Genomic DNA, 24457 nt, shown 5'->3' with positions numbered 1-24457 from the left:
AGGCAAACCTGGTCTGCCATCTATTTTTGTATGGCTTACATGCCAAGAATGGATTTTATATTTTTAAATGGTTGGAAAATAACAAAAGAACATTTAATAACATGTGTAAATTACATAAAGCTAAATTTCAGTGTCCATAAATAAAGTTCCAGTGTCCATAAACAAAATTTTATTGGAAAACAGACACTCATTTTTTTTCCACATTGTCTATGGCTGTTTCCACACAATAGCAGCAAAGCTGAATAGTTGTGACAGAGACTATGTGGCTTGCAAAGTCTAAGTTACCTGGTCCTGAACAGAAAAACATTACAGAAAAATTAACAAAAAAAGCCAACTCCTACTCTAGTATGCTAATTCCTATCTGTTTTACAACTGTAGTCACTATAACAATGACGAACTGTTGTGAGGCTAAGTACATTGTGTAAGATCATGTGGCCATGTGGAAGGCAGAATCAGTATAAAAATCAAGATTTCTGTCAGCAGAGACCAATCCCCTATATTACATCATTATCTTTGCCTTAAGAAAGTCAATCCACACACTCCCACAGAAAATAGAGCCTTGTAATTTAAGTGGATGATTATTTTTGAAATTAAAGATAATTCATTAACAAACTAATTTTTTAATTTTTTCTTTGAGTGCTGACCACCATTTACTGGTTTTAGCCTTAAAAGCACACACATGCGCGCACACACACACACACACACACACACACACTATACACATACATTTATTTACATATATATACACACACATACACTTATATATGTGTATATATATATATATATACATATATATATATACACACATGTATATATATTACAGAATACAATCTTATAGCATCTCTAAACACAATTTGGATGCAAAAAACATACATTGACATATGTATGTTATGTAATATATACTAAGATATATAGATACACTTAATTCACACACATATTAAACATATAGTTTTACATTTGCTTATGTATTTACATGTAAACACATATAATCAAACATGAAGTGCCTATACATTTAATTTATACATACTAAACAATAGGTACACATTAATGTACACATTTACATATAAACCTGCATGTATGCACACTTTTTTTCCAAGATGACATTCTTTCATTAGATTGCAAAAGAGAACACTTCCATTTGTCCCAAATCCCAACATAAAGCAATTATAAACTCAGAAAATTGTGAGACAATTCTAGTCTCACTACAACAGGCTTTAACTTCACCCACATCTTTGTTATACATTCAGTATACAGAAAGTGTGGATTTGAATATTATGCACACTTTTCACAGCATACATGTGTTAGTGTTTTTGGTGGGTCACATGATACCTGATTTTTGCTTCCTAATTCCCCTTTTTAACTGCCTCAACCTACTAACACTGAAATAATCAGAAAGTTTTGTCTAATTGCAAGATTTTCACCCACAGATACTCTGCATAAAGAAAAACATATATCTTCATATGAATGAATGTTACATTACTGTTATTAATGGTATACTTTATTCTTAAAAAAAAGAAACAAGAAGTGTGAACTAGATGAAGGAAATATAAAAAGTAACCAGAGTACATAATTGGATTTATTCCATTGGTTCTATCATAGTAATCTAATACAGAACTTGCAGTTTATCTGTCATAACACTTCCATTTAAACTTATTTCTCTGCCAAACTTGACATTCTATTATTTAATATTATAAAATGCTCAAAAAATGTTTCTTGAGAAATGCTTGATTACAGTTATATCAAACATTTCTTCCAAAGTTGCATTTCAAGAGCACCAAATAATTTTAATTTAACATAATCACTGAACACATAATATTTTCAGAAAAGAACTAAAGCTGGAGAAAATAATTAAAGCCAGATCCTAAAAGTCAATACATCTGAGGCCCCAGACACATAATCTGCAAGAGCTGTAGCTTCCAGTAAAACTCCAAAATGAGGTAATTTTTTTATTATAATGTTTACAACTCTTACAAAATCTAACTAGGGTAAAAATATTTTCATTTCTCATTAAAATAGGTTTTCAATGTCTTATGCTAAAAAGAGAGTCTCCCCTACCTTTTATGAGTAGAGAGAGAAAATTTCTGATAAATTATAAATAACTGAAACATCTAATTTAATTGCTATGTTTTGCTTCTTTACTCTCTCTTTACAAATCCAGATAATAAGTTGTGAAATTGGCAAAAGTCACTTTCTCCTCCCCTTTCTTTCTCTGTTCCCTTTTTGAGACTAAATTCAGCTAGAGGAGGGAAAGAGGAAAATGATTACTTTTAGCATGCCCAGGAGTATGAACCTTGGAAGAGTTAAAACTGGCTAAAAAACAACAACCCATACACACATACACACACACCACTTCAAAAACAGGAGAAAAAGAGGAATGAGAGATGGTGAAAACAAAATTTCCTTTTCATGAACTTGAACAAAATAGCTTATTTGATGTAAATAATAATTGAGTAATTATGTATTTTCATGTTCCTGTATTTCATGCACCTTTAAAAAAATTATCTCTTTTAGATTACTGAAATTAAATACATACAATTTATTTATTTATTTGTTTGTTTATTTATTTATTTTGGTGCTGGGGATCCAACTCAGGGCCTTGTGCATGCAAGGCAAGCCCTCTACCAACTGAGCTATATCTCCAGCCGTAAATACATACAGATTTTTAAAAGGTCAAATTTTATTCAAACTTTTAACTATTTTATTTTATTCATTCATTATTTATAGAATACCTGTAATATACCTGCAACTGTATTAACTACTGGAACTACAAACTCAAATAAGAGATGATCTTTTCTCTCAAGGAACTTAGAATCCTGTTGTAGAAATTTAGCCAGTTTCTCAACCTCAGTATTATTGACATGAGGGTTAACTCATTCTTTGTCATAGGGAATTCTCTTGTATACTGTATGATGTTAATATCACCTGTGGCCCATGGAAGGATGAATGAATAAATGGATATGTGGGTAGATGGATAGATGCAGAGGTGAGCTAATGGATTAATGGATAAATGGATGATGATTAATTAGGCAGGCAGATAAATGGATAGGTAGGTTGATGTATAGATGAATGAATATATAGGTGGATAAATAGAAGAAAGGTGGATGGCTAGATGGGTGGGTGGCTGGATGGGGACACATTATATATATGTACTGAACTATTGTTCTGTACCTCATAAATATGTACAAATATTATGTGTCCTTTAAAAATGAGAAAGTGAGCTAGGGTGTAGTTGAGTGGTAGAGTGCTTGCCTAGCATGTATGAGGCCCTGGGTTCAATTTCTAGAATCACACACACACACACATACATACACGGAAAAGAAAAGAAAAAGGTAAGAAGAAAGGAGCTGAGAAGAAGACAAGTTCTCCATAGTCTTGCTTTCTGGTTGTTGACTAGGGTGCAATTTCCTGAATAGGTGTAGACTGACGGATCTGGGACCAGAAAGAACACATATAAGGATTGGAAACTTATGTCTAATTCATGATCAGTATAATTCCACAGCATGTACAACCACAAGAATGGGATTCTGTTTATAATAAGCTATTCTCCATGTATGTATAATATGTCAAAATATACTCTGCTGTCATATAAATCTAAAAAAAAACCCTAGGAATGCTGGGGTTCTGGCTCAGTGGTAGAGTGTTGCCTGGCGCGTGTGAGGCACAGGGTTCAATCCTCAACACCATATAAAAATAAATAAATAAAATAAAGGTATTGTGTCTGTCTACAGCTAAACATTATTTTAAATGAAAAACTAGGAATGGAATCACCATTTAAAAGAAAAAAAGAAGAAGAAAGCAGAATACTCTACTTGTGGGATCCATCCCTTTAATCTCTGAAGAAAGTTCCTTCCTCCCTTTTTTCCTTTTTTTCCTAAGTCCCTCAATGTTCATGGTTAGCCTCAGGTTCTCCTATGTGGCAAGGTCTTTTAAACTCTCAAGACTCATTTATTTGGAGTTCCCAGTGTCTTTAACAATTTCCATATGCCTCGGTTATCGGTTTCATCCCTCTTCCATACATGCATGACACACTGTTTTGGTGTTTTTTAATCTTAACAACCCAGTAAGATGCTGAATGTGCTGAAAATGACACTGTGGTTGCTCACAATGCCTACTTTATGACTTCCTGTACATCTCTCAGGACCAGGTCTAGGAAATTGATCTTTCTCATAAATTATTGAAGTATCATTTGAGCACATAAACATTTATCCTACTCAATTACTTACCTTATGCTGTCCATTCTGATAAAGAACGCTACCAACTATTTTGAGTAACTTAAGTTTCAAATTGTTAGGTATCTGGTATAGGTTTTTCAAAGTCGCCCAATGTTCATGGTTAGATTACTTAACATTTTTATTCTATTGAGCCCTCTCTCTATATGAGAAGACTTTTTAACACAGAGCAGTTCCATCACTCTCCAAATAAAATGTCTCTATTTATCTGAGTCTGACATGAGGAAGAAAGAGAAAAATGAGAAAACAAAGCCTCTCAGTCATGTTGGGCTGGAAGACCCAACAAAGAGCCCAGAGTTGATCTTGGCTCAACCATAATCACATATGTGTTGTTCAATTTCTCACCCACTTCTTTTATCTACTCTAACCTACAAAGTTTATTCAATTTAAAAATTCTTAGTTTTCTATCACAGTTCTTTAACAGAAGACCTTAATTATCATACCTGAATTCCAAGATCTGTGATTTTATAACACTCAGATAAAGAAAGTTCCTTAAGTTTCTTATGTCTGGAAAGCATTATCAAACCCTGAAAATATAAAGATCATTTTAGATTATAATTTAGTATGGAAGGTATATTTTTAATAACTATTTGTGCAAATTAACAGCATTTTTTAAAATTATGCAAGCAAAAAGAATTTATTTTCTGTTATATTTCTCTATATTTGACAAAACAAACTCAATTTGGATAAAAAGATTATTGAATAATGTTTCTCTGATATTTTGTCTCTGATATTTTGCAAAAAGTGCTGCAGAATTCCAGGGCCAGAAAACTCCTTAGGAAGTTATTACATTTCTGTTTTCAGACAGATGTTATCGGAATCAATATAAACAACTCTAACTTTATCTTGAAGACACTTTATGTGGCTAATGAATCTGTTTGTCAGTAAGTCCTTATTCGTTCCAAACCTACAAATCTCAAAATCTTTAGCTAATTTTATGATTATTAATCCCTTGAAGAGAAAGGGAATAGATCTTTATATAAAGGCCTACTGACAGATAATCTCTCACTAATAGCCCACTTCTTTTTCAGTTTTAATACATTGTTTCTTTTTATGGAATACAAAATAGACTGCACTTTTCAGCTCTTACATTTTTAATATGTGATTGTATTGTCCTTTCTCAGAACTTCCCCCCCTAAACTGATAGGCACAACCCTCAGATATAAGAATTGACAAATGTGGCTTATAGATGCCATCTTCCTGTTTTGCTTTCAGGATCTTGTTACTTTTATAATTATATAAAATAACATCCTCAGTGTCTCTCTCTCTCTCTCTCTCTCTCTCTCTCTCTCTTCTCTCTCCCCCCATTCTATGATTCCAGAGTCAGTTAGCAGAGAAAATGCTAGAAATGGCTATAGATTTGTCCTTTTATTTGTATCACTGGTTTACATTTTATTGATTTTAAATGCAACATTTGGGTCCAATTGAATATGGAGTCTGCAAATATTAGATTTTTTTCTTCTCCTTTGGGCCCCTTCATTTAATGAAAGGAGAAAAAAAAAGTCCAAACTAAAGGAAAAAAGTGTTAGATTTAAGCCACCGTTTAAACTGTGATTTGTAATTTTGTTTGATGGTTCTGTACACCACCCCAAAATAAAATCACTCTGTTCATTCTTTTAATTTTATTGTGACTGTGGATTCTTTTGCTAGGAACATATTATGTTTTCTGCCTCCTTGTTTCAAAACAAAGAATGATCAAACCCTGTGGAGCTATTGAATGTGGTCTGGGTTCCAGATGTGGAAGATATTTTATTCATGTTAGAAGAATTGGAAAAGCTTAGATATTTCCCCAATTAAAAAAATAGTTTAAATGAAAATATCAAGTAAGAGATGCAAAGTTTGTCTCTTTGCCTTATAGTTGATAGTAGCCAAGTGTGTTTTATTATCCTATGGAAAATTTATCCTATGGAATTATACCTAACATTTTCATTTAGACTTTACTTTCATATAGACAAGTTAGAATTTTTAAAGATTGGCTGCAAATGACATGCACTTGCTAAATATGCCATTTATCATCCTGTGAAATCTTTACAATTTTATCAGAATTATTAAAGTATTAAAACAAAATGCCATGTTTAATCATAATTGTTCACTAAAACATATTTTCTCTTTTTTATTTAACACAGTTGCCACAGAATTCCTTTTAGGGGAAAACTATTGGCCTTGTTGATATTACTGCTTGTTTTGCTTTGCTTTACTTTGTTTAATTTGATTCCTGGTGCCAAGGTTTTACTTCTGGAAGGAATGGACAGAGTAGAATGGGAAGACAATGGGAGGAAAGAGGATCCAGCAAGATGGAGTGACTGGGTCTCAGTGGGCAAAGGCAGGTTGATGCCCACTTCCAGGGAAATCGAGGCATCACTGTAATATAAGTCTTCCTTGGTCTCCAGAAGTTAGTCCAATACCTGAGACCTTTTGCAGGAAGGTTTTTGCTTTATTTTCTCAAAGAGTAAAAGGAGGCTAAATTTCATAATCAGGTAAGGAACCATAGAGGAAAGTGGCTAGTGTGGTGGTCTGGTGATGTCAGGGGCGGTGCAGATTGTGTGAGAATGCAAGGCTCAAGAGATTCCCAGAAATCCTAGGAAGCTCTCTGTTCCTTCAAAGCCATGGAACCAAGATAATTGAATCTGAGAGATGTAGAAGTCACATGCAAAAATGGCTTATATTATAGCTCTAATATCAGGTTCACTGAGGGGAACGTCAAGACAAAAGGCTCAAAAGAACACAGGCACCAAGTTGAAAAGCCTTGTACATTATTCTAAGAAATCTGGACTTCACCCTATGCAACAGAGATAAACAGAACTTTCCCTTTCCACGGGAAATGACATACAGTGACCATAACCTAAGAATAGATAAATGTTTAAAGAGATGTACAGGGACCACACAGCAGGGTGCAATTGCTTCCAGTTGAAAGGAAAAAGTAGTGGTCTAGAAAAGACTTTTAAAGAGGAAGGACAATTTGACTTAAGACTGACTATGATTCTGACAAGCAAGCAAAATAATGGGAACAGTGTTTTCAGGCTGAGGAAATGGCATGACAGAGACTTCATTTGGAAAGTGAGAGTTGTTTGGAAGTAGTTCAATTTGGAGTCACTGGGATTAGTGGGAGGGAATATGGAATACATGCACACAAGACATTTGGGAACAGAAAAATCCTTGAATGTTACACTTTTCCCCCAAGTTTACATCTGGAATTGTTTAGCTAATGTAGACAACACAGCAATGAATTAGTTACCAAATGTTGAAATGGTATGTATACGTGTGTACATATATATATACTATGTGGCTGAGGTTTAGGATATCACCAACATAAACATACAATATCCTTCCCTCAACTCTTTATTTTGAAAATATTCAAATTTACAGGAAGGTTCAAAGAAAGGTACAATAAATATCTATATATACTTTACTTAAATTCACCAACTATAAACATTTTGCCATAATTTGATTAATGACTTTGTGTATGAACATATTTTTATTCATGTGTGTGAATATAATTTTATATTTATATATATATACCTATTTTCTTTTATATATTTAAGTTGTAATTCTCCAAATCTTTGGAAAATAAGTTTCATATATTATGATGCTTTGCCCTAAATATTCTGTATGCATCTTCTTAGGAATTTTTCTTTATAACTGTATAGAATCATATATATACATGTATATGTATGCATATATATGTGACCTATATGTATACACATATGTAGTTATGTACACACACGTATATATTATACACATACATATACATATATAGTATGACATATATATATGATATATATATATATATATATATAGATAGATATCACTCTCACACCAAAGAAAAATAATAGTAATAACTTAAGGTTAATAAAGGTAAATATTCACCTTTTATTTCCTAGGACCTAGTCATAGTTCATACATTTTATTTGGTTGTTATGTCTCTTTATTTCTTTAGCTTTCTTTCTTTTCTTTTCCTTAAATTTTGTCTTTTAAGACATTGACATTTTTGAAAAGCCCAGGCCAGTTGTTACTTAGAATGTGCCATACTCTAGATTTGTGTCCAATTTTTACTTATGATTAGATTCAAGGTAAACTTTTTGTTGTTGTTGTTGTCAAAAACCACGTAAGTGCTGTGGCATCCTATTGGAAGGCACAGGTTAGTTTGCCCCACTATTGGTGATGCCACTGGATATTTGATTCGGAAGGTGACGACTAGATCTCTTCATGGAAGTATTTCTCCTAATTTATTTAATAAATAATCTGTGGTGTGATTCTTTGCAACTTCAAGGATACTATTTTCCCCAAATCTTTCAGACAATTATGTTAATATTCATTGTTGATTCTTGCCTAAGTCAATCATAACACTGAGAGTTGCCAAATGCTAATTTTAAATACTATTTTTCATTCTACATTTATTTGCTGATATTTATTTAAACATTCTTCTTTATCGTCATTTCCCCTGTTGAATGTTTTTGGAGGTGTTTTGAGTAAAACAAAATTATTCCAGACATAACACTAAACGTTCCAATAATTTTTTGTGTACCTATTAATAACTTTTTTTTCTTGGTGCTGTGAACTGAACCCAGGGCCTTGAGCATGTTATGCATATGTTCTACCACTGAGCTACATTCCTAGTCACCTTTTAATTTTCCCAAATTCCTGTTGGGGAATTTACAAAATGTAGTTATTATTTTGATTGGTATGATTATGTTACCTATTGGCAAAAGATAATACACTAATAAAAACAACAATACCCTGCCCCACTATAAGACTGAACATTTGACCATAATTCAAAAATAAACCATGTTTTGTATACAGAATTGAAGTGGATAAAACCTTGTTAAACAGAGCTTAACATTCTGGAAATAGACTTATTCTTTATAACTTGCATATGGCTTTTCTTTTGAGATACTGTACTTTTAGAAAAAGTCTGGAAAAAATTGCCTAGGCATTATGGAATTTGAACATTTGAACAAAATATAATGTTGTAATTTATCTGGCTGCTGCATTACTATAAATCATTCTTGCTTACAGTTTGTTTTAGTTTAGAAACAATTTAATAACAGGCACAACAGAAGAGTAAATAAGCATAAACTTTAAAGAATCACTCTTAAAAATATATAAAATTACAAAAGACTTTATAGTTAGTCCATCTTTTTTTAAGAGAAAAAGAGAGAGAGAGAGAATTTTTTAATATTTATTTTTTCGATGGACACAACATCTTTTATTTTATTTTTTTGTGGTGCTGAGGATTGAACCCAGCGCCCCGCACATGTCAGGCAAATGCGCTACTGCTTGAGCCATATCCCCAGCCCTAGTCCATATTTTAAATAATTTTTCTTCATTTTTCGATAGTCTTTAGGAGCAGTAGCCTGTAGACTTTAAGGTACACATGCTAAAACAAATCTCTCATGCATAGTTGTGAGATAAACCATTGCAAAAGTATAGTCTGGCAACTTTAGAAGTAAAGAGACTTATTTGCCTTCCAATCCTGGCAGCTAGAGCCTCCCAACAGCATGGTGCTGGCTTCCTTTGTAGGGTCCCCTTCACTGAGTCATAATAGAAGAGCCCATGCCCTTGCTCTATAACAACCTACTCTAATGAGAAAAATTTTATAATTCATTGTGAGGGTGAAGCCCCCATGACCAAATTCCCTTCTACTAGGCCCCACTTCTTAAAGCTTCCCTTACCTCACTATCACTTCCCTGGGGATCAAGCCCCCAGTACTTGAACATTTGGGGAAATCATATCCAAACCTATTGAGAAATCAATTGGCCAAAACAACAAAAAAAAATGTCCAGTTCAACAGAAGGGGAAAATGAGGTAGAAAAAAATCCCAAGGATCATAAAATCTTCAAGGAAAGATTTTAAGTCTTCCCATCTCACTCCTATTTTTATACTTAAAACTAGACGAGTGCCTTAAATACAGTAGGAACTACAAAGACAAGGAGGGAGGGAAGAATGAACTAATGAATAATGAAGTCTCTCAAGAGTGCTTGCCCCCCGCCCCACTCTCTCTGTTCTCAGGGCACGCTCTGTAGCACTGAATCATGGTGGATCCCTTACAATGAACCTCTCTCATACCTCATCCCACCTGCCTCCTCCTCCACTGAGAATGGATTCTGCCTTATGTCACTGAAGCTTTCCGCTGTTCTTCAAAGCCTCACCTACTCCACCAGAGACCACAGACCAGAAGTGCTCACTCTCCCAACTCATTGGTGCTACTGAAACACATCTCCCTCGCTGCACAAACTGACCCATTGTGTCCTCACTCAAATAAATAGTCATTAAGATGCACTGAGCACTTACCACGTGCCAGGTACTCTACAGGCAATTGACATGCATCGTCTTGTCTTACTTAATCCTTACAATAACATCGTGAAACAGGCAATATTAAAATTACTGTTTTAAAGAGAAGGAAATGGAGGCACAGAGAGGTTAAGTAACTTGTGCAAGGCCTCAGTGTTGTGGCACTAGCCGGCATGTGAGCCCACCTCTGAACTCATGCTTTTGGTGACTTTTAACAGACAGTGCCAATTTTGTTGTTGTTAGTTTGCCACTAGACCGTACCTTGACACAGGACTGTATCTTTCAGTTTAGCACTTTCTGAACTTAGCATAGTGTCTGATATACAGTTGACTGGGAATAAATATTTATTGAATGAGTGAGTAGTCTGTGAAATTATCTATTTTTTATGGACCCAATTTTATCTTGCTGGCACGCTCTCAGAATTCTTGGATGGAATGTACTTCCTTTTGGAATTGTTTGAATCAGTGTCTACATTCCATATGTCTCTCTCTGAAAGATTTGCTCTGTTTGTTGCTGCCCAACATATTTTTTTAGGAATAAAGAACAAGACTGACCCTTGGAAATACGTATTATCTCAATTAACACAGCCTCTTTCTATCATCATTGACAACACTGTCTTGCACAATATTCTTGAAAATTTATCTTAATCTCCCCAGAGATCTTCTCTTTTACACTCTAATTAGGAATTGTAATTTTATAAAAATAATTTACCTTTTCCTCTCAATTATTCTCACTCTTTTTTTTTACTTATTCATTATTCTGAATTTTGTACATTTCTTTTTAGAATCTATCAACCTTTCTGACCTAGTTTACTGACCTACAAGTCTGAAGAACAGCAGGCTTTGTCCAACACATAGAAATAGGTCCTCTACATACAATGAGTGTGGAGGGAGAAAAAATTGGTCTGTGTTACTTGGTTTCAGAGCAGCTCACTTTGAGACTGCTTGTTTCCACCTAATGGGGGTCGAGAAGGGGGCTATGCTGTCAAAGATCCTTCCTGAGGGAAGAGACAGGCTTCTGTGGGTCACTTCTGTTTGCACAGTTTTTAGTGGGCACTTTTGTCGGTAACAGGAGGCAAGGGACTGAAGACTCTGTGCAGAGAGACCACTGTCATGACTTAAGGGACCAGCAGATCCACAGAAGACCCCTGGCTGACTTCTGGTCATGTGCTTTTTGAAAATTAAAGGCAAATTCTTTTGTCTCCAAGTTACCCTGCTTCCTTTCAACTCTCAGTCTTCCTCTTTCTTGAATCCCAAGTGATTTCCTGGGTTTCCTGCCTTAGAGGTCTGCTTCACTGGGCCTCAGGCTTTATTTGTGTGTGTTCCAGGCAGATGGGTGGTCTCTTGCAAGTGGATCATCAGATTAAGACCTGCAGCTGTAAGCACTCCCACTCCAGCTCAGAGGACTGATGAGAAAATGTGGAATTTAAAGAAGCCTTAAGTGTTGGGTTGAGAGGAAGGAAATGGTGCCAGAGCCATTCGTTCACTCGCTCACTCATCAAACACTGTGTGTGCCTCCTATGAATCCTTAGGCATTATCTTAGGCACCCTAAAGATGAGGTGGCCCAGCCTCTGCTTTCAGGAAGCTTACAGTGCTGTTGGGAGGCAGGTGTAGAACAAGTAAAATATAATGAGCTGATTGCTTTGGTGGCAGCACATGGGAAATGCAGGAGAAGCCAGAGAAGATCCTGGGCCTGCCCACAATTTCAGGAAAGCCTCTCACAGATGAAACTTAAGGAATAAAAGTTTACTGGGTGGACAAGTGAGAGGGTGTTTCAGACAAAGGGCAGAAATGGGGAAGCAGGAAGAGCATGGCATGTGTGAGAAGCCATAGGAGGGTCAGCTCAGTCTCTGGAGCTAAAGAAAGGCAGGAGTCAGTTTGATGAGAGCTGCAAAGATAAACAGAGGTCCCCTGGAAAGACTAGGCCACCACACTAGACTGCTCAGACTTTATTCTGTGAGCAGTGTGGAGCCCCTGCAAGAACTCTGAGTAAGGAGACGACAGGCTCAGAGTTGCATACTGAAAGATCACACTGCAGCAGAGTAGAGGACAGTGGTACTTAAGAAACTGTGGCCGTGGGGATGGAGAGAAGGCAGGGGCAGATAAAAGAGAGACTAATAGACTATAACAAAAGATTGCTACAGTTTTCATATTGTCTTCTTTCTATTTTAGCATATAATTTAATTTATTCATACATTTTTTGTTTTGTTTTGACTAAGAATATCTGAAACTAGATAGCTTTTTAACATATGCGATTAAAATTAACATGGAAACAATGCCAACATTCAATTAGTATTGAATATATATTTGTTTGTTTATTTGGTACTGGGGATTGAACCCAGAGACACTTTACCTCAGAGCCACATCTCCAGTCTTCCTCTTCTTTCTTTCTTTCTTTCTTTCTTTCTTTCTTTCTTTCTTTCTTTCTTTCTCTCTCTCTCTCTCTCTCTCTCTCTCTCTCTCTCTTTCTTTCTTTCTTTCTTTCAGGCAAGTTCTCACTAAGTTTCTTAGGACTTTGCTTAGCTGCTGAGGCTTGCCTTGAACTTGTGATCCTCCTGCCTCAGTCTCCCAAGACACTGGGATTACAGGCATGTGCCTCTACACCCAGCTCTAAATTTTTTTTGTTGTTTTTTGCAATCCAGTTTGAAAACTATCTTTGTGCTACCAATAATTTAAGAGCCACATTATTGTTTCTCAACCAAAAGCTCATGTGTGAGACAATGCAGGAATGTTCAGAGATGAGTTAGATTATGAAATCTATAACCTAATGAGTGGATTAATCCATTGGATGGATTAATAATGTGAATCAACTACTGGGTGGTAATTGTAGGTCAGTGGGGTGTGTGACCTTAGGGATTATATTTGTCCTTCTGATCACTTTCCCTCTGTGTTTCCTGGCTGACATGAACTGAGCAGCCCTGCTCCAGTAAGCCCTTCTGCCATCATATTCCACTATCATCTCAGGCCAGAGCTATGAAGTTGGTCAAGCATGGACTGAACCTCTGAACCCATGAGCCAAAATAAATTTTTTCTCCTCTAAGTTGTTCTTATCAGGTATTTTGTCCTATGACAAAAACAAAAACAAAAAGCTGTCTTAACAAGCCATTATTACTATGAGGTTATCTAACTAGATAACAGAAATAGGGACTATGTTGTAATGTGACAGATAAGGTACATTAGACACTAAATGTCACTTATTTAGGAAGACATCTAGAGACTTGTTTTCTTAAAGAATGCAGCAATGATATAAAACCACTGATGTCAAATAGAAGTGCCCTAGATTGAGTAGTGGTTTTCTGATAATTATGAACAGCATGACCAATGTTTATTATAGGGAAAATAATGCCAAAAATATTTAAAAGGCACTAACAGCTATTTCAAAATCCTTTAACTCTTATCAGTATTATCAATCATTATTTGCTCAGCATGTGCCCAGGCACATAAAGAATAGAAGAAATAACATCCCAGGCACAGGCATAATACATACAAAGTTCCTGAGGTAGGAAAGACTTTGGCTTAAGGAGCTAAAAGGAGGCAGAAGGGGTAGATAGATAGAAGGGAATGACAGACGTAGGACTATAAAATGACAGCAGAGGGGTAAATGGGTATCTGTTTGGTTAATGGCAAATGTTCTTTCAAATTTTGTCTTTTTCTGATTTTTCTGCTTTATAAGACATTGTTGGTTATTCTCACTCCACTCCACACCGGGCTACACTCACTTGGTTCTCTTACACCTTCTTTCTCATTCTCATGGTCTCCCTGAGGATCTTGACCACATTCACACCACTGTGCTAGTGACTCCCACACCTGCAGCTCCAGCCACCCATCTCTCTCCCAAGACTTTGGCCTCAGTATTACACAGGTTCCTAGTCTGGTAAAACTGAAATAATTTTCCCCTCAAAACTTGTTACATTTCTTGCATAACCTAACTTTTTTGAAGTAGGACCTCCATCCACCCAAAGCCAGATTTTTAATCTCATTCTTATCCTCTCACCTTATCCTCAGATCCTCATTTTCCGCAACTAATCAATCATCAAGTTCTTTTAGTTTCACCTAATAAATCTTTTTAAATAAGTCTTTTCCATACTAGTTCTGGTTTCTGACTAGTTCAAGAACTCCTCATCTCTTTCTTTAGTTACTAAAATAATCCCTACTGATCTCCCTGCCTCCAGTCTTAATCCCTCCGATGCATCTCCAACAGAACAACCCAAATAATCTATGTGCAACGAGAGACTGACTATGACTTCCTGACATAACGTCCCGTCCTCCTTGTCTGGTTGGTCCACTCTGGCATCCCCTTGGTTCAAGTCCAAGCTCCTTGGCACAGCATGTAACTCTCTCAATGATCTCTCCTTTTCACAGTACATTCTAGCAGGACCAAGCTGCACAGAATTCCCTGAACAAGCATGCAGCTGCATGCCTCTGTGTTGGACAGGCTGAGTTAAGAGATCCTTTTCCTCTGCTTGCCTCCATCACTACACCCACCAAATCGTACTTAACTTATCCATGCCTACCCTTTCCAACTGGGCTGCACAGAAGTGGTATTATTCCTTTTGGGTAACTGTTGAGTCCAGCACGTGTTCCTTCATTCAGTGAGGATTTATCAAGTGCCTACTACTTCCTAGGGTTCTGGGAAAACAGCAGTGAACAAACCACAGTGGCAGTCCTCATGGAGCTCACGTTTATGAGGAGACTCCAGGAGATTACCTACATGCTAGGCACTCACAACCTATTACTCAGAATGAAAATTTTTGAAATTTGGGCAAATGAAATTTGGGCAAATGAAAGACTCTTCTTAAACCACTAAACACAACGTCTGGAACATTTGCTCTGACTCACTTTTCCTTTGAACAACAAATATGGCAGAGACTAAGGCAACTTAAACTACAGATTGAACTGCTCTAATTGTGAGTCCTGTGGTCTTTAGTAAATCATAATTCTCGTAACTACTATAAAATATTTTCCCATGTACATACATGGAGAGATGTGTGTGTGTGTGTGTGTGTGTGTGTGTGTGTGTGTGTGTGTATCCTCATGTTCAAATAATCCTTGGGGTAGGAAAGGAATGAATAACATCTCATTTAATTAGACATTTCTAAAACTATAGAAGATTAAAGATTTCTAAAGCTTCCTGGCCCATGACTGCCTTGGAAACAACATCTCTTAACACTCTCCTCACAATCTAGCCAGACTCAGTTGTGTGGACTTCTTGATGCCACACATCTTTAAACTTCCATACCTTGGTGAAGACTGTTTCTTTGGCTCACCATTCCACCCTCTCCCTTTCCTTCTCATTTTATTTCCTTCTCTGAGCCAGGTGAGGTTTTTCTTCTCTTGTCCTCTATACCCATCACACTTCAAAAACGTGTGGCCCACCAGAATGTAGGTGCCAGGAAGAGGGTCCATATCTGGTTGGTCCACTCTGGCATCCCCAGCTCCAAGTACAATACATACTTTTTAACTAAATTGAATAGTGGGATTTCAGCTGAAAACTCACTCAGAAGAATTGGGAATGGGCATAATTATTAGAAAACATAATAAATCTTCCCCCTAAAGGCACAATTGGTCGGTCACATTTCATCTCTGGCGAATATCTACAACATTCCAAAATTTAAATTCTGAATGTTAAGTCTGTAGTCAAATTTGCACTTCATTAGACTTACAGTCCAGGCTGGTGTTTAGTTGCCCAAGTTGACATCTGGGCTGACTCATTTTAATTTGACTGTTTGAGGTTAACATCCACAGCTGTTGTAGCACTGTTATTGTCAGTCATTGCCTTTGAGATCAGAGTTTAACCGACTCAGAGGAAGAAAACAACAGCCTTCACAAGACCTGCATTTGAGTCATTTGTCAGAAAACAATCAGTGTTCTTACCCATGGATGTCTATTTAGAGCTCTTTCATGTGTATTCTTCTGAAGAAAATAAAAACAGAGGATAGAACTTTAAGCTACATACCTCAGTTTTATACTTAAACACAGTTGGTAAAATTTTAATATGAGTTCTCTGGAAATTAAAAAAAAAAAAAAGTTTGAGCCTTCTCTCTACTTACTCAGCAAATGTTCTCCAGGCACTTGAGGTTTGTGATAGGTCCGATGAGAGAATGAAATCTTGATGACTTATTATGTGCTTTGAGCCTCTAATTCTTGTTACTCTGTGACCCTTCAGACAACAGCTGGGCACTCTACTCATGTGTGTCAGGGAAGGGTTCTGACCGCAGAACACAGAGGAAAGAAAGAATCCTGGGCTTTTAAGCTTCAAAAGCCTAAGCCCTTGGGGCATAACAGTTTTAAAAACCATGTAATCATTTTTTCTACCCATAGATTATATCAACAATCTATGCCAAATTGGACATAACTTTCCTATGTTCATATATGAATATACAACCAGTGAAATTCCACATCATATACAACCCCAAAATGGTAAGTTGTGCTCTATGTACGTATGATATGTCAAAATACATTTTACTGTCATGTATAACTAAAAAGAACAAATAAAGATATTTTTAAAAAAGAATCTATGCCAAGAGAAATGAGATGAGCTAGAAGAGAGAAGAGGGGAGTGGAGGAGAGGGGGAATGAAGAGGAAATATCCAGAGGAGAGAAAAAGGGGGAGGAAAGAAGAAGAGAGAAGAGCCAGAGAGAAGCAAAGGGAGGAGATGCTTGGGGATTACCTATACAGGGGTCTGTTCTGGACTTTCCCAGATCTGCTCAGCTGGACAGAAAGTTGGAACCTCTGGATAGGCTTGGAAATCTCGGAATAAATGAAAACTTAGTCCACCTTTCTGTTGTGGGTTGAAAAAAATCAACTAGGCATCAGAATTTTTCTGTGCTCATCATTTTATCAGTAAAGATCCAATAAGGAAAACAGAAAACAACTGAGTATGCAAAACTGAGGGAATTTAATTTTAGCAGGGAATTTGCTACATCTGTGGTAGACAAACTGAGAAGCTAAATAGTCTAATGGCACAATCTAGAGCTTCAAAGCAGTAGGAAGCCACTACCGTCACTATGCTGGAAGGACAGTGAGAAGAGATGAGGTTTTGAAACCTCGGGTCGAGGTCACTCAGGAGGGCTGAAAGCACAACAGGCCTGCTCAGAGAGTAGAACACAAAGGTAATGCAGCTGATAATGATAATGCAAGAAAGAGAGTAGGGGGACACCAGCCTCTCCATGTACAAACCCTCAGATACCTCAAAAATGCCTCATAAGTACCGAACTCAACTTGGAATCTAGCTGACATGGGTCAGGCACTGTAGCAGAGCAAGGGGAGGGTGTGGCCATGAATATGTGACAAACACACCCATGATATGGTAGCAGAATGTCTGCAGGAGTTGCCGAGGATGGTGGACCTACGGCAGCCTTGCAGGATCACCACACCCCAGCAAGACTCAGCAAGGCAGACATGACAAGGTATCTTAAAATCTTGAATGTAGGACAAGGGCCTTGGATGTGGGACAAGGAACACACATCAGGGATCTACCTAGACAGCAAACTAAAGACAAGATAGGCCCTTGGATGCCTCGATGAATTCTATCCTGATCAGAAAACAATACTGAGAAGACCAGATACTGACTCCACCATAATGAGTTAACTACGCATAAACTTTCCACCCTAACTTGTATATCACACTCAGCTAAAACTCCAAGGAAGGAAGAGGAGACCATCTAGTAGAATGAAATCTTAATCAAAGTGTACTCAGATAAAGACAAGAAAAAACCTAGACCAATAATAGAAACATCCTGCAACTAAACGAGCTCACTGAATGTGGGACAAGGATAAACACATAACACAAACGTCTGTAATGCAATGAGAAACAGATCATGTCAAAAAAATGTACTGAGGCTGGATATGCACATAGAGAGGTCCAATATTTGCCTGCTAGGCAGAGAGCTTTTCAGAAAAGACCTCATAGACAGTTGATATTGGCTCTTTTAGTCTTTTGAGGATGAATGGGAATTTAGCAAGAAAATCCTATATTTCTGATTTAACTGTAGTCCACTAAAGTCTTTCAGAAACATGACCAGTCTCTCAGGACTTACCCTCATTTGGTCTGGTAAATGAGGCAGTACTAGTAGATATAGCCTGGTGTTTTAGTCAGCTTTTTCACTGCTGCAACTAAAAGACCTGAGTAGCCAACTATAGAGGAGGAAATGTTTATTTGAGGGCCCACAGTTTCAGAGGTCCAAGTCCATGGACAGCTGACTCCATTCCTGAGGGCTCAAGGTGAGGCAGGACAACATGACGGAAGAGCAGAGAGAGACTCCACTTGCCAGTTACAAATATATACCCAGAGCCATGCCCCAATTCCCATCTCCTTCAGCCACCCCCTACCACTTCAGTTACCACTTAGTTAATCACTCATTGGGTTAAGTCTCTTACAACCCAATCATTTCTCCTCCGAACTTTCTTACATTGTCTGACAGGTGAGATTTTGGGAGACACTTCACATCCAAACCATAACACCTGGGTTTCAACTCTGATGAGTAGTATCAGCTACTAGTAGGAAATGAGTTCCTTAAAAAGTATCTTTTGTGGACATGATGAGGCCATTTCTAGGTTTTGATATTGAACTAAAGACTTAGATCAAAAGGTACTTAGGTAGTTTACAGAATGTACAATGAACAGGAAAAATATACTTAAGCCATGTAAAATTATTATCACCACACTAACCAAACTTCTATGATAAATTTCAGATTCTCATGTAATACTTTGATCTGTTGTGACTTTTGCTGTATTTTTGTTGTTGTTGTTGTTTGTATTGTTTTGATTTGGATTACCCGGGCTTGAGCCTCAGGACTTCTTTACCACAGAGCTACATCTCCAGTTCTTTTTATTTTTATTTTGAGACAGGGTCTCACTAAGTTGCCAAGGGCCTTGCTAATTTGCTGAAGTTGGCCTTGAACTTGCAATCCTCCTCTTTCTGCCTCCAGAGTCACTGGGATCACACTGCTAGATTTTGCTATTTTTTAAACAGAGAAATAAGACTTGATTTATAAATAATATATTTACAAATAAGAATATTCCTAAACTTTCTTTCTATAATCTAATAACTTAATAAAATTAATTATTGTTCTCCATTATTTACAAAACAGAAAATGTGTATATTGCAGGAAAAAAATAAAAGTCATCAAACTGTTTTGACTATCTTTTTACCTCATTAGAGATGACTGTTCCAGAAAGATCTAAAGATACCAAGGAAAAGATGTTTACAATGTATTCAATTCCTTGGTCAGTCAACTGTTCACAATTTCGTAAACTCAAGTAGTTTAAATTACGGCAGCTGAAAGAAAGCAGCATAAAGAATTAATTTCAGCTTTCAATCACATCATCAGTATGGATTTCTTCATGTAAAAACTATTGGGAAAACAAACAGTATTGAAACAAGGATTTTCCTTTTCTGAACATAAATGTAAGCCTAAAAGTAGAAAATAACTTGGCATTATAGAGTTAGATAAAAGAAAGATTATTATATAAGACTTTCTTTTTGTTTCACATTACAAATTTTAACAAGCAAAACAAAAAAATATATGTACAAAATACTACCATATATGTACCACAGTGAAAAACCACTAAAAATGCAAAGTTAAGTTCCCCACTTAATTATTGTAAGTTTGCTGCAGGAATTGAGTTTCATCCTTGGAGAACACAAGACCTCTGCCAAGAGGATCAAAATACTCCTTGGGAAATGCTGGAGTAAAAGTTAGCATGCAAACAACAACAGTACAGAGAAATCACACTTATCTAGATTTTCATTACTTTATGAATAAGTCCATTTCAAACTTTCCCTTAGGTGACAGAATAAGAAATATAAGATGTAATCAAAAGATTAGTTCAATCTATGACTTTATATTTGATTCGGTTTCACTGAGGATGTGAGGATTGGACTAGCTTCTGGGCATGTTCTCCAAATGGCTGGAGTTTTTGATTTTATGTCTAACTATGATCTCTCCTACTAGCAAATATACAATTACTAATGCTATGTTATTAAAGATTGCTTTATCATACCGCTCTGATAGTTTCACAATAGAGGCATCACCCAGTTGCATACAGTTACTTAAATTGAGCTCTCTTATCCTTATGCTTGAAGGGCCATCAAGAAATTGCCTTAGTCCCACATCACCGATCCTGTAGAAAAGAGTGAGAAAATCTTCACTTGTAATCCATATGTATATGAATATATACATATACATATACATATATGTAGGTATTAAAGTAATAATTTCTATAATCAATATATTTTAAAAATAGAAAATAATATCTGTACAGTGGTATTTTGTTAACATTATAAGACCAAATTTGATTATGTAGCATTTAATGTAATAGAAAATGTATAAATGATAGTAATGGAACAATTATTAATAAAAACATTATTTTCATTCATTTGTTCATTTAATTAGGTGGCATAATTATTAATAACACAGATAGTCTTTTTCTCCCGGGTTAAAATGTGATCAGGTTTAACAAACCCACTGATGATTTTTGTAAAAGAAAAAGACAAAAATTTAGGAAAGGGAGACCCAATAGATACAAACTATTGCCACAATCTTGAGGAATTTTCACAAAATACAAGGTCAATTCAGCTGGATTGGAAAATCAATAGACGACCTATGAATTCCTGCCTTCTGAGTCAGAGAAAACCTGTTGCTGGAAGAAGACCTTGACCTCAACCTTCCTACACTGTCCTAATCAGAAACACCTCGGTTTCAGCCCTCCCTACCATATGTCAGCCCTGCTTCAGAAATGAATGAAGATCTATTTGGCCCAGCTCTCTGTCTTCCACTGGGACTCCTATTGCTAATTTCAGATACCACCAATTCCTTCTAAAGACTATTTCAGGAAATAAACCAAGACAGAAGATTGTATCATTGTAAATCTAAGAAGTGTTTTCACACACAAACCTACAGGTAGGTGTACAGCCAAGAAGAACATTGGGAGCATACATTGCAGACACCTTCTATACCCTCCTTTGGTCAGATTTGCAAAGAACTGAGCAGTAAAGGCAGAAAGTGATATCCTGTTGCAGCTAAATGGGCTGTATTAGTAAATAATACCCTGCCCATGGACATATCTTCCTCCTGGAATATGAGAGGAGAATAATGCCAGAACCTGGGAAAGCAGTTGAGGGCCTGGTGAGGGGGTTGGGTAGGGGATATAGGGAAGAAGAGATTCCAAATACAACAAATCAACTCATCCATTGGCAAATACCAGGACTGGAACATTCACTGAGAAATGTTTTCACTAAAAACAAAATATAGCACAAGATTTGTAAGACTGAGAAAGCACGGCTCTGGAAAAGATTTTAAGAAGAAAACAGAAAAATATTATAGCATTTGGGGGGGTGGAGAAGAAGAGAAATTAATAGAGAGAATTGGCTAAAATAAAAATGGCCTCAGATGCATTCTGTGATGAAAACATGGCTGCTGGAGATAAGAAAGCAAAGAAACTAAATAAAAATAATAACCTAATTTAATAAGAATAATAACTTAATTGAAGGTATCAAATCCAAAATTGATCCTTTAGGAAGTAGAGAGTATATTTTAAAAGTTCCTTTGGAATGCTAAAGATAAGGATGAATGATTTAAAATAAACAAGATAGAAAGTAAAGAACCGGTTCAACCTTTAAATAAAGAAGATTCTTGGAGATGGAAGATGGCAGAGTAGAGTAGAGCTGCATTCCAAGCTGTACTGTAGTTGGAACCAAAGCAAGAGGTGTACGGATTCTCAGTGAGGTGGGTGAAAGAGGGATTTCATTAAAATTTAATATTTAATACTCAAAATGTCTTAGGCACTCAGAAATTTTGGTATAATAAAAAAAGAAAGAATGGGGCTGGGGATGTGGCTCAAGTGGTAGTGCTCTCAACTGGCATGCGCGGGGCACTGGGTTCGATCCTCAGCACCACATAAAAATAAAATAAAGATGTTGTGTCCACCAAAAACTAAAAAATAAATATTAAAAAAATTCTCTCTCTCTCTCTCAAAAAAAAAAAAAAAAGAAAGAAAGAAAGAATACATTGGAGCCAACCCAGGGGTTCCATGGGTGACACCAGCACAAATTCACCACAGAGAGAGTGGGGGGAAATAGAGTTTTGGTACAGAAAAACCTGAGATCAAAATGCTGCCTAATTTTAGCTGACCAGAGACTGCACTGTATGCTGGTGCTTGAAAAAATGGGCTCTGTATTTCAACTGGCCTACGAGAGCTGAGGTGGAGCTATTTGGGAACAAGAGGCCCCTGTGGAAACTGCAGGACCTGGGAGATTAGGAAAACAACAAACAAACAAACAAAGCATCATAGTCACAATATCCTGGCAGGTGCCTACTGAGTAACGGAGGCTGAGTCTAGCAGATATGAGTAAAACAGGTATAAAGTAGACTCAACCCAGAGGAGTTCAAGTCAGAAGGGTGAAGGGGAGCCAAACTCACTTCTCCTTTGTGTCTGCTGGCCCACATGACCAGCTGAAGTGGGCTGGAAGCCTGAGAGAATAGGGGTAAATACAGTCAGGGACTAAGCCCAGGAAGGCTATGCTCCTGGGCAGCCGTGAGTAGAGGATCAGCACCACTGCCTCACAAGTGGATTTCTTGAGAGGCTCCTGAGAACCAGACCTATATCAGAAAGCAACTAGCCCTAGGGGTGGGTCAATCTAGTCTCTCTAATTAAGGAACCACCCAACAAACTCCTGAGACCTTATTAGACTTAAGCCCCACTTGTTGGAACTCCCTTCATACAATGCTTCAGAAACTATACCCTGGGAATACAAGGAACTGACCCACATGGACAAAATGCCAACTGACAGTACTTCCTAACCCATCCTACCTCATACTGGTGAGTAGGAAGGCTGACTCTTATATCAATCAGCTTCAACCTTAGGCTGCTCCAACTAGAAGCCCAGAGAGAAACACAAAAAAAAGGAAGGGATACAAGAACTCTGGAACAATTTTACAAGACCAAACTTGAGAATCACTGGGATAGAAGAGAACATGGGAGATACAAACTAAAGGCATAAAGAACATTGTTATGTGATAGTTATATAAAACTATTCCCACATAATAAATGAGATAGACATCCACATATAGGAGGCTTACAGGACTCCAAATAGACCTAGTCAAATAAGAAGCTCTCTGATACATAATGATCAAAATGCCTAACAAAGAAAATAAGGAAAAATATTAAAAGCTACGAGAAACATCAGGTCACATTTAGAAGCAAACTAATAAGGCTTACTTCTGATTTCTCAGCTCAGACCCTAAAATCAAGGAGGGACTGGAATGAAATATTCTAATCCCTAAAAGAAAACAAATGCCTGCCAAGGTTACTATACCAAGCAAAGCTCAGTTTCAAATTCAAGGGAGAAATAAACTGCCCAGAGAGGAATTGACAAATAATTCCCAAAAATCCCAAACAGAGGAAATTCAATTGTAGAATAATCCACTTAATGAGAATCAAGACAAGGATAAAATATAGCAAAAAAATCAAAGTGGCTGGAAACCACAAACACATATCCTTACTAACACTGAATGTTAATGGACTCAATTCCCCAAAAGACAGATTAGCAGAATGGATCAAAAACAAGATCCAACTATATGCTATTTATAACAGACTCATCTATAGGCAAAATACCCACAGGCTGAAGGTAAAAGGATGGCAAAAAATATTCTATACATATGATCCAAGAAAACAAGCAGGAGTAGCTATTTGCATATCTGACAAAGTAGATTTCAAGCAAAAATTAATCAGAAGGACAAATAAATCCACTACATCCTAGTAAAGGAAATAATACAACAAGAACATATAAAGATAATAAACATTTATGTCCTAATATCAATGCACCCAATTACATGGAAAAAATACTTCATGACATTAATTCTCACATAGACCTGAACACAATAATTCTGGGTGATGTCAATATACCCTTATCTCAATAGACAGATCATCAAAAC

The 24457-nt window shown here is 36.7% G+C and overlaps 1 protein-coding gene across 1 annotated transcript in view; it reads right to left on the bottom strand.

Annotated features, from left to right (window-relative positions):
- The window catches only part of Fbxl13 (F-box and leucine rich repeat protein 13), a 203540-nt gene that overhangs the window by 42418 nt on the left and 136665 nt on the right, over nt 1–24457 (bottom strand). The window contains exons 16-18 of the mRNA XM_076853668.2: nt 20526–20645; nt 19674–19800; nt 4673–4756 (exon numbers count right to left, since the gene is read on the bottom strand). Coding sequence (XP_076709783.2) covers nt 4673–4756; nt 19674–19800; nt 20526–20645 — 331 coding nt within the window. The remainder of the gene's footprint in view (nt 1–4672; nt 4757–19673; nt 19801–20525; nt 20646–24457) is intronic.

Source organism: Callospermophilus lateralis, chromosome 1 (assembly GCF_048772815.1).
Source record: "Callospermophilus lateralis isolate mCalLat2 chromosome 1, mCalLat2.hap1, whole genome shotgun sequence".
Lineage (NCBI taxonomy): Eukaryota > Metazoa > Chordata > Mammalia > Rodentia > Sciuridae > Callospermophilus > Callospermophilus lateralis.
This window is presented reverse-complemented; position numbering and strand designations above follow the sequence as displayed.